The sequence below is a fragment of the Sprattus sprattus genome, assembly GCF_963457725.1.
Source record: "Sprattus sprattus genome assembly, chromosome: 3".
Classification (NCBI taxonomy): domain Eukaryota; kingdom Metazoa; phylum Chordata; class Actinopteri; order Clupeiformes; family Clupeidae; genus Sprattus; species Sprattus sprattus.
In genome coordinates, this window is record NC_137922.1 from 34,064,814 (window position 1) to 34,078,751 (window position 13,938).

The 13,938-nt window shown below is 42.6% G+C and overlaps 2 protein-coding genes across 2 annotated transcripts in view; one reads left to right on the forward strand and one right to left on the reverse strand.

Moving 5' to 3' along the window:
- Nucleotides 1-4,131: 4,131 nt before the first annotated feature.
- Nucleotides 4,132-7,918, forward strand: star2 (steroidogenic acute regulatory protein 2; the record flags this gene model as incomplete). Its single annotated transcript, XM_080835450.1, has 7 exons — nt 4,132-4,195; nt 4,345-4,473; nt 4,560-4,696; nt 4,949-5,107; nt 5,332-5,516; nt 6,773-6,866; nt 7,733-7,918. 7 exons carry the CDS (start codon nt 4,132-4,134, stop codon nt 7,916-7,918), a joined length of 954 nt encoding a protein of 317 aa, XP_080691576.1.
- Nucleotides 7,919-9,952: 2,034 nt separating this feature from the next.
- adamts14 (ADAM metallopeptidase with thrombospondin type 1 motif, 14) overlaps nt 9,953-13,938 on the reverse strand; it is a 64,068-nt gene continuing 60,082 nt past the window's right edge. Inside the window, exons 21-22 of the mRNA XM_080836006.1 lie at nt 11,635-11,733; nt 9,953-11,199 (exon numbers count right to left, since the gene is read on the reverse strand). Of these exons, the coding sequence (XP_080692132.1) occupies nt 10,577-11,199; nt 11,635-11,733 (722 nt within the window). The 3' untranslated portion in view covers nt 9,953-10,576. The remainder of the gene's footprint in view (nt 11,200-11,634; nt 11,734-13,938) is intronic.

The following is a 13,938-nucleotide window of genomic DNA, read 5'->3' on the forward strand; positions in this document are numbered from 1 at the left end:
CCACAGTGCAAGGACCATGGGTGTTCAAAACAGACACTTCTGCTTTTACCTCTCTGCAGGATACGTCTTTACAGTTTTTTACGATCGGATACACACTAAAATCAAAAGTATTACACAATTATCAAAACCTTCACTCAAGGAGCAAAACAATGGCTCAGGTTTGCACAACTATAAGCACATTTAAACATCACACTTTTTGCGAAACCATACACACAAGTGATTTGCAAAGCACTAAACACACTTTTATGCTTTAGACACAGACGTATATCAAGAGGTCACTTCCTTGCAATTCCAATGACACTGCCTGCCAAATTACCACACCTATGAGCCGGTCAAATAAACACAGCCATCAAGTGCCCAAACACATGGCTTAATTGTAGACACAACAAACAGGTTTAAGCACTATAGAAATGCAGCAGATGAGTAACGGTTATCTGTCTTCAACCAAAATGGAAGGAGCCAGAAGAAGAAGAGTGAGGGTGAGAAGGGGAATCCACAGCGGAGGAGAAGGAGGAAGAGGCCGAGGCCATGCCATGAGGCTGAGGTCAAGGTGGAAGTAGAGGAAGAGGAAGAGCTGAAGCAGGAGGAAAATGTGCTCAAAGAAGAAGAAGACCAAATGTATCAAATAAACTTAAAGGAGGACAGGCCCATGTTCACGCAAGAACAAGATAGAGAGATCATAAACATGCTTTTGGCAAATACGTAATGCAATCAGGCTCAGAGAAATTCAAGCGAACATTATAGGTGACCATGCCATTTTCAATACAGTAATGTCCATCAGGTCTCTCAGTCAACACAGGCAACGCTGACATCCTAAAAAGAACTATGGCTAAAATGCAACTTTATTTGTACTGTATTTTCATTTTTTTTCCTAACCTTTTTTTACTGTAAACGGAATTGTAACCTGTACTGGAAACATCTTTTCACGTTTTTCTGATATTTGCTGAGCTTACAGTGTTATGCACACTACTGAAGTAGCATGAAAACTGGGACATGTTTTGTTGTGATTCTCCAAGTTGACATGATTTGGGTATATTGAGAGAATTACGTAAATAATATTTTCATCAGCATTGGTCTTGTGTAGTGTTTTTACTGTATTGTGTATTTTCACTTTCCCTGTGTACTTCACTTACACTACTCTAATCACTGAGAAGTAAGTTGCTAAAAGTGTTTTATAACAGCAGTGTGTAAGTGGTACAAACAGAATTCAGTCATATGCAATGTGTGTGTTTCATAAATGTTAACAAAATATGGTTTTGTTAAATTAGTAAATAGATTTTACAAGAGTGTTTCATTTTGCAATGGATCTGAGGTGTTTTGCTCATTGGGTGTGTGGTTGTGCTTATTGTGTGAGGCCGATTGAAAAACAAAACCAAGCAGTCAAAATTGTGTGTATCCGATCGTAAAAAAATGTAAATTGCCGCCAATATTCTTTAGAGCTAAAACCAACGAGGCAAGGTGATTTGAGCCGTACACCGCCACAGGACCCCCATTCAAGATATTGTATTATCTGATACTGAGGCAAAAAATCCCCACTTTGATCAACAAAGCAATTGCTGTCTGGGCCTCTGAGAATACAGTGGGTCAGTTGATGCCATAGGGCTTCACAGTTGCTGAAACAGTGGCCGAAGATATTCATACATTTGTATATAACGTGCGTATCAGTAAAAGCCTTAGCACTTCCAAGTGGCTTGTTTTCATGGAAATTCTGCCGTTGGTCCTGGTTGGCACGGTAACCCCTAACAGTAGTGGAATTGCATTATGTTTGTATTTTTTCACTCCTATTGTAAAGCCTAATAAGCTGTGTGGTCTTGTCTTTGTTTGTGTGTGTGTGTGTGTGTGTGTGTGTGTGTGGTGTGTAAAAAATGCAAATGTATGTCAACGTGTGCATGAAAAAGTGACACGAAGAAAGAGAAGCTGGGAAGATTAGAAATCTGGAGATGGGAGAAGTCAAATGAAGTGGAGGTATATACTATATGCCTTCTTACAATTTCACTTTGAATGATAAGCTAGGTTCCACTCCTATTTCATTCCCATTTTTAAAATACATTTGCAGATAAGTCATTTTTAATTTAAAACCCTCTTAGATAGAACCTCTGAATGATTTGATTTGATTTCCCTCACAGATCCAAATGTCATTTGTTATGAGTCAGCATTCAGGAGTCTAATGCAATGTTGGCCCTTGATGGCTTCCTGCTCCGAGCACCTTTCAGAAGACATTTTAAATAATACTAACATGCTGTCACATGGAAAGGAAAGTTGACCTTTTACTATTAAAAACTATTACAAAGGTGGTACCCAGCAACAATCATCTCTCTCTCATTAAAGGTATAGGAATGCTGTATATCCAGGGAACTCACAACTTTGACATTACGTCTTAGGATGTCCTTTTGAAAGGCCGTCTGAGTGGCAGTGATGACGAGATCCGCCGAAAGGATAGTGGTTCTTAGAACATGTTATGTAACGAAAGTAACAATGAAATTGAAGAATTTAAAGTATTTGTTGACTGAGAAGTCAAGCATACACAGTATTCTAGTGGATCAAACTACGGAACTCTCCAGCTTTAACATAATTGGACCTTTCCAGGGAAGTCTTTGTTGTTCTTGATTTTGTCTATCAGACTGTCTGTCTGCTTTTTATCTGTCTGTGTCTCTGTATGTGTGCGGTGTATCATGTCCAACATTCTATATTATACATATATTACATAATAATAATATACACATGATAAGATACAAGATATTTAGTCTTATAAGATGTTATTACTGTGTTATCTGTGAACCTAACATCATACATTTGGCAATCTCATTTGGACAACACCTCTTCTAGTCCTATGACAGGCGGAGAGAAAGTGGAGGTTCTCTTTACCCAGAGTTGTTCATTCAAGGGCACATTATCAGCTCCATTATCAGATCCAGCTGGCAGCACTGGCTTATAGTTTTCTCACCTTTTAATGGTGAATGACTAGAATGTGAACAAATGTATGATTTAGAAAGAGAAGTATCCACATGACAGAAAATAAGTGATGTCTCCAGAATGTCACAGAAAAGGTCAGGCATAATTATCATCTAGTAATGTCCTTACGCAAGAATGGCTAAAGGTATCATCCATTCACCCATTAATAATGGCCATTTTGATAAAGTGATTCTTCGATAACCTCTGTCTTCTAAAATCCTCATCCATTCACCCTTTCGAAATTAACATTTTGATTAAGTGATTGTTCGAAAACCTTGAGCCTCTGTCTTCTAAAATCCTCATCCATTCACCCTTTAGAAATGGCCATTTTGATAATGTAATTCTTTGAAAAACCTTGAGTCTGAAAACCCCCAGTCTGTCTTGAAGCCCATTCGAGTGCATTACTGAATGAACCAGCAGCCAGACGTGCAGGTCTAAGGCAAGGGTGAGTGGTCCCTTAGGCGCTTTTCACACAGAGTGTGATTGCAGCCCATATCTCATCTCACATCACACAAGGGCTGTGATTTCAAAAGAAACTCATTTTTATATTTTTATTCTTCTCTTTAGATTATGTGTCTGAATCAGTTGCATGCATTCCCCACAGGGCTGGCAAGCCATTAGCGAAGCGCGCTAGTTCTGCTGACCCAGCAAATAGCCATAATGACCCCCCTGCCCCGTCTGGTTTAGAATGATGTGAGCTAAAAGCAGGTCCAATGTTTGTGCCACTGTGCGACCCCCTAAGGAGTTTTGTTTTTCCTTCTCCCTAAAGCCATTGCGTGTGAATTTATGTTCTTGTTTTGCTCTTTCTTTTCCTTTTTTTCACTTTACAAACGATCACCATTTTACAAAAACAAAAGCTTTTAAGGATGCCTGGAGACTGTTTCTGCCAACATGCTCCATAGGTACCCCAGTCGTGCCAATTCACAGTAACTCAACATGGACCTAAGCTACAGGATGGTTTAGGTCCCTTGAGGTCACTCCCCCCCCCCCCCCCCCCCCCTTTACCCTCCTCTGTGTGACCATCATTCCTCCCAGAGTGCTCTACCACGGGGGCCTTGAGAGTGGGCCTCGGCCCATACCCATCTGGTGCCCTTATCTCCAGTGTCGTCCTTCAGAGCAGGCCTATAAAGGCAGAGCGCCGAGCCATCTACTCGCCGCCGTCTCAGCGCCCAAAAAGTCATGCTGCCTGCCGTGCTGAAGCTCTGCTGTGGAATAACCTACCCCCACTCCAGAAGCATGGCAGGTAAATACAGATGCCGACACAGAGTGTACAATTAGGGGATTCATGTTGCGAGAGTTTGTTTGATTTTTGTTTGTTTGAAGCACATGAGAGAAATGAAACGAAAGAGAACAGATATTGATATTTTTGTTGATAATTACTCTTGGTCGCAGGATTGCAGCGCACTGCCATCGCAGTGATTGGAGCTGGCACACCTGCGGAACTGCAGAGGACCGGCCAAGCCGGCCTTTCTTGTTGGTGGCCACGTGGCATGTCATCACCATGGAAGCCGGCAGGCAGCGGTGAGTGTTGTGCCCACACCTCCCATTATCCGATTCCTCTCCTGTCAGGGTGTTCCATTTCTGACCTGTCCACACTGGTTTTCCAGAGACGTGCCAGAGAGGAGAGAGACGCATGAGCCTGAAGGAGGAGGAGGTGACGCTTGTGGAGCAAGGCCAGGAGGCGCTGAAAAAGGCACTGGCCATCCTGGAGGACAAAAAAGGGTGGAAAACAGAGATCTCTGAGGTAAATGTCAATAACAACAACAAAAAACATACACAAAAACATAATATCATAATCATGAATTATGAAAACTTTATCTTTATCAATGAATCATGAAAACAACAATATTAATTTCATGATGATCATGCTCCCTTATCTCAACTGGTGGAGCAACAAGCCAACACCAAGGCCGCGTGTAGTGAAAAACATGTGCCTGGATTAAAATGAGTCAATTTGAACAAAAGGCATGTGTCTTTGTGATCTGTCGCTCTGCAGGAGAATGGAGTCATCGTTTACAGTAAGGTGTTGCCAGGGGCGAAGAAGGTGTTCCGTTTGGAGGCTGAGCTGGAGGCCAGTCCTGAGAAGCTGCACGACATCTTGTTTGTCAAAGTGGAGGAAATGAACGTGTGGAACCCCAATATCCGCCGCATCAAAGTGAGGAAGCATGCTTGACGATGCGCCTGACTGATGTTTCGCACGTGTCAGCCAGGAAATTATGACCCCAACTCTGATAAAATCTGACTGAAAGCTAAGGGTCACTCTAGTCATTTGTGTTTACTTCTTTACCGCATGATGCACTGGCTCCTTTCGAATTGATCCAGTTTGAATTGAATTGAGTCCCCTGATGATCGTGTGTAAATATGTTCTCCTGTCCCCAGATCCTGAGACGCATCAATGCGGAAACCATGGTGACGCACGAGGTGTCCGCGGAGACAGCGGGCAATCTGATTGGCCAGAGGGACTTCTTGAGCATTAGGCACTGCAGCCAAGTGGACTCGCGTATATATCTGGCCGGCACAGCGACTCATCTGGATTCACTACCTCCTCAGAGCGGCTTTGTCAGGTGAGATTGCTTTATTACCCCAGACCTTCCAGACACGTATTTCATTAGCCATTTGATCAGTAAGATTTGTTTACTTCAATTGACCTTAAGCCAGGGGATTATGAGACAAGAATAAAAGCAATGTATACAACACAAGTTCAGGATGTATGCCATAAACTGAATCCTTAGCAGTGTTTCAAACACAAATAGACAACAAAATATGTGGTCCCAAAAAAAGTGTTGTTGTGGCTGAATTTGCCCCATGTTAAGGGTATGTTGAACCACCTGATGGGGTAAATTGAGCCATCTGAAAAAAAAATGTTGCTAACTATTGTATTAACCACATTAACCAGTATTAACCACATTTCATTCAGACAAATCTCAGAGTGCCTTATTAATGAATTCCCCCATTCCGTTGATTTATTGGTTTACCTGAAATACATATATCAACTAATTTGTCTACAGTGCTGAAACATGAAGATGGTTTGCCTAGCCTTTAGAATTTAGAAACACAGAGGCTTGCAGAAGTATTCAACCTCCCTGAAAGTCACCACCATTGTCACAATTACAAAAGATACTTACAAATCATTTCACTTTTTTGGGGGGATTTTACACATTTATATTTATAACATTAAAAAAAATACATTAAAAACTGAAGTATACTACGTGCATAAGTATTCAAATCGGAAAAAAGAAAGAGAAAAGAAAAAACGGAGAGCATGCCTTATGATAAAAAGGAACAAGACGTACCGCATTGGGATGTGGAATATGACCACTGAAAGAAGTGAGAGAATAAACAAGAATGAAGTGAAACAAGATGTTTTGGAGAGGAGAGTGGTGAAGAGAGGAGTGTTATTGTGAATTATTTTGGTTGTGGGAACAATAGAAAAGTGAGTTGTATATTTAGTTTTGATTAACAAATTTTAACTGACATGGTGTGAAGTAGATGAAGAGGACTGGTTGTGATAAGGAAGCCTTATGGAGAATGTGTTTATGTATTCACATATGTAGGTTAAGTAAATGTGTTGGTCAGTGAAGTTATAGTCCAGAGCAATGTGTTTGTAGCAGCAGAGGCGGTTTCGTTGGTTTTGCTATTTGAAACATGAGATAAACAGACACAACTTTAGCTGAATCCATTCTTGGAGTGGATGATGAATAATGCAAGTAAAAAGGTGCATGTGTCTTTGCAACCAAGAGGAACATGTAATATCATGAGCTTGAGAGGTCAGAACTAAGAATTTACTTTGTGCTTTGGCTTTGAAATGAATTGTAAACAGAGCTGAAGATGGTCCGACATGCATCATCCTACAGGCCACTGACAGTGACACAGGCAGGAGCCGTTTGACGTGGCTGCTCAACATGGATGTGAAGGTAAAAAACCCTGTCCTCCCTTTGGCTTGACTACCCATATCATTTCTGCTATGTATTTAAGGCCCTGAAATTTGACTGGAGTAATGATTTCTGCAGCATGCTCTGGAATATGTGTGGCTCCAGTACATGGTGGTCGCTGTAAATCCCAAAACAGTGTTGAGTAAACCATGTTTGTAGGAATTAGAGCTCCATTAACAAGGCCCATTTTCCTGGATGCATCCAGTTTAGTGGTCACAGATGAGAAATAGATTAGGGAAGCCTGACGACTGCGGAGTACACTGCTGTTAATCTTTCATTTGTGTATCTGCCCCTTGTTTGGATTACAGTTTACAAGGACAGTGAAATTGATACATTGCGAGGGAACACTGATAAAGATATGTGATATGATAAGATAAAGTGTGTGTGTGTGTGTTGGGGGGGGGGGGGGGGGGGGGGGGGGGGGGGGGTTGGGGTTGTAGGTTGTGTTTCGATGAGATAAAAGCATCTGTTATTGAATACCAAAATGGAAATGCATCTTAGGGTTGCGTAAACTGTACACAGATCCACTACAAACTAAGTTCACCACCTTTCAGAGAAATGTAATTTTAAACACCGCAGGATACAAGATGGTCTGCCATGAACCTAAGGTTTACACATAATAATCCAAATGACTGCAACCACCTGTGCTGAAATTTCTGATGCTTTAGAATCATTTTCTGTGCACCAAAATTCACAGGTGGAGATTTCAGTGGTTTGTTTCCCTTGTTTCTGGCATGGTCCATCATTTGTTGGTGTCTATTAGGTATGAGACAACACCATGTCAGCCTCCCGTGCCTTGCAAGCCTCTCCACTTTTTTCTGAGACACTGTTCGGTTCACTTTTCGCAGGGCTGGCTGCCAAAGTCCATTGTCAATCAAGCGTTGCCACGGGCACAGGTTGATTTCACCAGACACCTGCGCCAGCGTCTTGCCGAAGCATCTGCTCCGCGGTGGGTTCATCAGCGAAGTGGCAACACAGGGCTGGGAGACGTGGGGTGCTTTGGAGCGGCTGACAGAATCGGAGCAGCAACGTAGCATTCCCGTCCCGGTGGACCCCTTCGACCAATCTCAGCTGCTACTGAAACCACAGGCGGGACGCCGCACTCCGCTGGGATGCCATACTGTGAAGTGACACCTGTCAAGATTGACTTCCTAATGCCAGCCATCTGTGGGGGACCCAGCCTTGCGCTGTCAATGCCTGTAGGTATACACTTGGTAGAGCTCCCAACACCCCAAGAAACATAAACCTCGCATTGATCTAGTTTACCTCTTGGTAGTGGGTTTCAGAGGCTGTCTGCCTGACCAGAACGTTTGTGTACAGACTGGAGTGAGCCGGTCTGTGTACTGAACAATAATAAGAACCCAGCACTCAATTTGAGATCTCTGTGAATCTAGCTCCCCCTTACTGATATAGGTTTGCTGAAGTGTGTGTTCCAGGGCCCTATTCAGCTAAGCAACACACTAATATATATTAGAACACTTGAACAAAAGCTGCCTCTCGAGTCCAATCTGGGGACAGAGATACAATATTTAATAAAGAAAATAAAAATAAAAAGGAGTCTATTCTTATTTATTCTTTCATTTTCAGCGTTATCCAGACACATAGAACATGAGAGCCTACAGTTTAAGTTCATACACATATCTTTAATCTTTTTTTCAACATTTATAATGGTTTTGAAAACATTTGCATGTTAAATTCACTTGTGCCAGGACTGAAAATGCACGGCTGTGTCTGAGCCTTCTTACACAGGATCAACTTTAAAAAAAAAAAAAAACGTTTTCACAGAATGCTAGTGCATGTTTGAAGTGTTGAAATTGCCTTGACAAAAGATCGATCTCAACTTGCCAAGGAACGGACACAACATCTCAACCAGAAGCCTAATAGATAGCTATCAACATACACAAATCCTCACACACAAAACTCTCATCGTCAAGTTCAACTCAGTTCAACAATGCCCTCTGTAAAGATACTTCACACATCGCCTGTGTGCAAGTCTCTCTTTAGTAAACTGTCGCTACAAATACAACATGATTTTTGAACTTCATATATATATATATATATTTTGCAGGTTTTTGTAAGGCGTGCAGCTTTCAGTTAGCACAACGTTAGCACTCTTTCACAGCATGTGCTGCTGAGTCCCCAGACAGTGTGCGGGAGTTGGTGAGATGACATTGACTGGCCAGTGTTTCACTATGAGCCATCTCCATGAGAGCATCCTTGCATAGACTGAGTATGCCTGTAATGAGGGGATGTGGAGCTTAATTAAAAGTGTTTCAATCACAAATTGCAAGAGCATCGTAAATTCAACGAATGGGGCGAATACTGATCATATTGATTCATTAAGGACCAGCGTGACTGGGACCCTAATGAAAACTATGTCTGTATTAAGTCTGAGAATACGAGATGGAGAGGAACATTGAGAACCAGACATTCTCCAGCTCCTGGCTTCACAGACAGTTATGTCTGCATTTGGAGTTTGAAATCTTTTCTTTTTAGTTCTCAACATTATTTTTTTTTTAGCATGTATCTTCCTACCTTTAAAAAAACAAATAAATATTAACACTTAAAGCTCTCATGTATATATACAAGAACTATACAATACACATAGATGATTAAACTGCACGAAGACGGATGAAATAATGCCACAGTTAATGCCATGACACTGGGAGTGAGCACATTCCACAACACTTCTCAGCGTCTTCTGTATTTCCCGTTTGCAAATATACTTTACATTACACAGCTGGATGTTAAATTCATATCCACTACTTGAAATTTACACTATATACAATATTTGCTTGAAAAATATATCAGTTTAAAAAAATATCAGATTTTTTTTCTTTTTCTTTTTTTCTGTTTTCATTTAAAGCATATGTGAGTTCCACAAAAGCAATGTGCATGCAATTGTAACATAGAGTGTGCTTAGTGGGTGCGCACACACACACAAATAGATACACACAATAGGATTGTGAGGACTTAGGGCTTTGTGAGGACCATCTCACTGAAGAGAGTGGAAAGCTTGTCACACTTAAACAGCACCAAAGAGAGATGACGCACATGGGCAGTGGGTCCCCAACAAACATGGGTCTGGGGGTCACCAACATGTTCACAAAGTAAAGCAAAATTAGTAGTTCTGAAGCACTTAGGAAGGTACCAGTTGAACAGGCGGACAACAACACACGGAAGCATGGAAGCAGCATGATGCAGTCGCTGCACTTTGTTTTTTTTTGTTGTTTCTTTTTTTTTCATGTCAAGAGTTGTTTTAGTTTTACAGCACCATTTTTCAAATCTTTTTTCTTCCTGTCTACTTCCATGTATTTTGTTTTAGCAGAAAGGCAGGTCAAAGCTGTGCAGATGCATAGATATTTCCCTGCTGTGGTTTAGGGTGCAGGTGTGTGTACTGTGTGTGTGTGTGTGTGTGTGTGTGTGTGTATGTATGAAAAGTGTATTTGAATATTGACATTGGATATTGATCTCTGAGTGGTTGTGAGTGTGTGCGTATGTGTGCGTGTGTGTATAGGAACTGAGGTAACCATTACGGGTCTATGTCCACTGGTAAAGATGAGTTGACCAGTAAGTGTGTTCACCGGGAACCAAGGAGAAACTGTGAGCCGACGAACAAACAAACAAACAAACTAACAAAACAAATCAAACAAACAATAAAACAAACAATGTCTATTGAAAGAAGCAGCTGCTCAGGTCTCCACTGGCAAGGTCCTTTGGGTCAGGGGCCTCTCCGATCCCACACTGTCTCTTCTTGACCTCTCGCTAACCTCCTGGGTGCCTAAAGTGCTGTTGCCATCCTCTCCACTGGGATGGGGGGTGGATTGGATTTGGAGTCCACTAGGGTCCAGAGGTAGAGGGGGCCCAGAGCTGAGGCCATGGGCCTGGGCTTGGGCCTTGCTTTGACTGGTGGGGAGCTCCAGGGGAGAGGGAGGAGGAGTAACATCTTCACTGGGGACGACAGATGCCATCTGTGGGCTGGGAGGTGGCGGGGTCTGGCCTTGTACTGTGGCACGTGGTCTCCTCACAGTGGCTTTGGTGGTCCGCGCCGGAGCCAGTGTGGAGCTGAAGACCAAGGCGGTGGTGGCGTCTGGGGTGGGGACAATGGTGCTGGAAAGGGTAGGGGCGCTTGTGGCATGCCGTGGATCCGGGATGGCGGTGTCCAGGTTGGGCGCTGCAGTGGTGGCGCCGGCAGCGCCATTCACCTTCTTGCTGCAGGACTCACAGCACAGCTTGTTGTAGCCGGGGATGGAGCAGTAGCGCGCTAGCACTTCCATCTGGCAGAATATGGATTTGTCGCCCAGGCACGGTTCGTCTGCACAAAGGGGCCAGGATGACAATTACGAAGGTAAACAAAGACAGAGCCTCTCTACTCTAACCGCTACCCCACCAGCACAATGCTCACTCCACCCCAGTCAATCCCATCAGATTCATCACAGTCTCATCACCGGCCTAGTGAAGCATGAAAACAACATTGACCACTGAGTGAGGTGAGAATGGTAATGTCAAAAGAAATGACTTGAAGTCCTCCCTCAAAAACACACACACACACACACACACACACACACACACACACACACACACACACACACACACACACACACACACACACACACACACACACACACACACACACACTCAGGCAAAAACACACACAAACACATTCAATCCAACTCATATTTGTGTGGTGGGGTCATTTAGGTTCTACTGGGGGGGATGGAGGGTGGTCGATGGAGGGTGGTCAACATACTGGAGATTTTGTTGATGGGGTTTTCAGTATCAGCATCTGAGTCACTCGTGGTCCCATTTTCCACTGTAGTAGCTGTGGGTGAGGGAAGTGAAGGCTGACCTGTTATGGGACAAAAACAGTTATTAACCAATGTCCTTCTAGGCACCTCTTGCCACTGTCTAACCATCTAGAGCAGCATAAACTACTGTTTGGGACTTAGTTCAAATTAGGCTAAAGAAAATGGTTGGTGTAGCTCTGCTCACTGAGCAGACTTCAAATTATACAGTCAGCTATTTCTATGGTCAGGTTGGAAATACACAGAGTAGAGGTGAGGTGAAACGTCAGTTATGCCTTTATCAGTAATGGTGCAATAAGTACTTTTAGTACAGGGCATGACCTCCAGTCAAAGACCTGCGATTATAAGCGTTAAAAGCTGTTTTGTTCCTTTTTCCCTTGACTGCTCCTATTATGCCCTATTATGTCTCTTACTTATTAGAGTTTTCGGTAGGGTACTTTGAGTGGCAATGTGGCAATGTGCGGAGAAACTGAATATCCACAGAAAAGGCAGAAGCAACCTCAGTTTGAAATTTCACTGTGACATCTGCACAAACTACGTGCTGATGTTCCACAATCAGAAGAAAGAAATTAGAAAGATGTGAAAGATCAAAGACCTAACATATTCTGTGACAGGTTCCTGAATTTTTAATAGCCTACCTCAGCGACCACCGAGGTCAGATTTCTACCTATCTCCTTCCTATCGATCTCCTTCTCTCGAAATTACACAATAGATCTGCTGGGACAATTATCTAATTTAATTTAAAGCCTCTTTTGATGTCCAATAGATGGACTCTTTAAGAGAGTCTTGTTGCATGTCCAGTTTTAAACTCAGAACTTGTTTGTCATTTCAGTGTCTCCTTTTTTTCCTATGAGCTTTGTCAGGTCCAGTTCAGGAAAAAAATCAAGTGCGGACAGCTGTCAGCTGCATCATAGTCATACAACAGGTTACTGTGCAGATTCTAGGAATTACATTTGATTCTCAGAAACCTCTAATTGGATTCCAGAAACCAGGGACGTGCACAGGAGTGTGCAAAGGTTGCTTGGGCAACTGCCCGTTTGCCCTCCTCGAGTAAAAGTGCACCTCTGAGGAAAAAAAAAAAATATACAGTGGCGGCCAAAATTGTTAGAACACTCAGCATATTTAAGAGATCTCAGATGTTTTTGTTGAATTGACGATTAAAATACCCATCAAACAAATGAAATATCTACAAAATGATCTTTATGCTCTATAAACCATATAATAGAGACATTTTAAGTAGATTAAGGTCATTTTCCTTACAAAAAACAAGCTAGGCCTATTTCACTGTCAATATCACACAATCATGTTCCTTCACAGAAGCAGCCAAATTACTTGTATAATCATTGTCAGGTGTGATCCCGGTTGAATTGCTGGTGATGAAAGAGTCTTAGGACACAGCTGTGTAATTATTTTGAATGTACAAGGCCTATCCTGCTCATTAAGTGATTGGCACATAGGCCACACCACCAATTGGTATAAATTCAAAGCCTCTAGAAGTTGTCTTGTTACACATGTTGTTCTTTGAACATGGCTAAGGTAAGGAAGGAGCTAACAAGTGAGCAACGGGCTCGAATTAAGGCCCTTTTTGATGCTGGCTGGAGTTACCGCCGCATAGCCAAGGACTTGAGATGCAGTCCAAGCACCATCAAGTACACTATAGACCGCCATGATGCCACCAAATCACACCAGAACCGAAAGGGGAGAGGTAGAAAAAATAAACTTTCTGACAGACAAGTGAAGCATCTGAAAATTCTCAGTCTTAAGGACCGAAGAAAGACCTCACGAGAACTTTGTGATGAGATCAACACCACAATGAATGATGGTGCAACAGTGTCTTCAAGAACTGTGCGACGGAAACTTGGAGAAAAAGGACTTGTTGGCAGGATAGCAGCAAAGAAACCATTGCTGAGAGAGAAAAATAGAGTGAATCGCCTGAAATTTGCAAAAGATCACAAGAAATGGACTAAGGAAGATTGGTCTAAAGTGTTGTGGACTGATGAGTCCAAGTTTGAACAGTTTGGCAACAAGCGTAGAGTATGTTCGACGGAGGGTGGGGGAGAGGTATAAAAATGAGTGTCTCTTGCCCACAGTTAAACACGGAGGGGGTAGTGTTATGGTGTGGGGTGCCATTTCAGCCTCAGGAACAGGTGACCTGGTGAAAATTGATGGCATCATGGATAAAAAAGTGTACCACAACATTCTGGTGAGGCACGGAGTACCATCTGGGAGTCGTCTTATTGGGCCTGGAT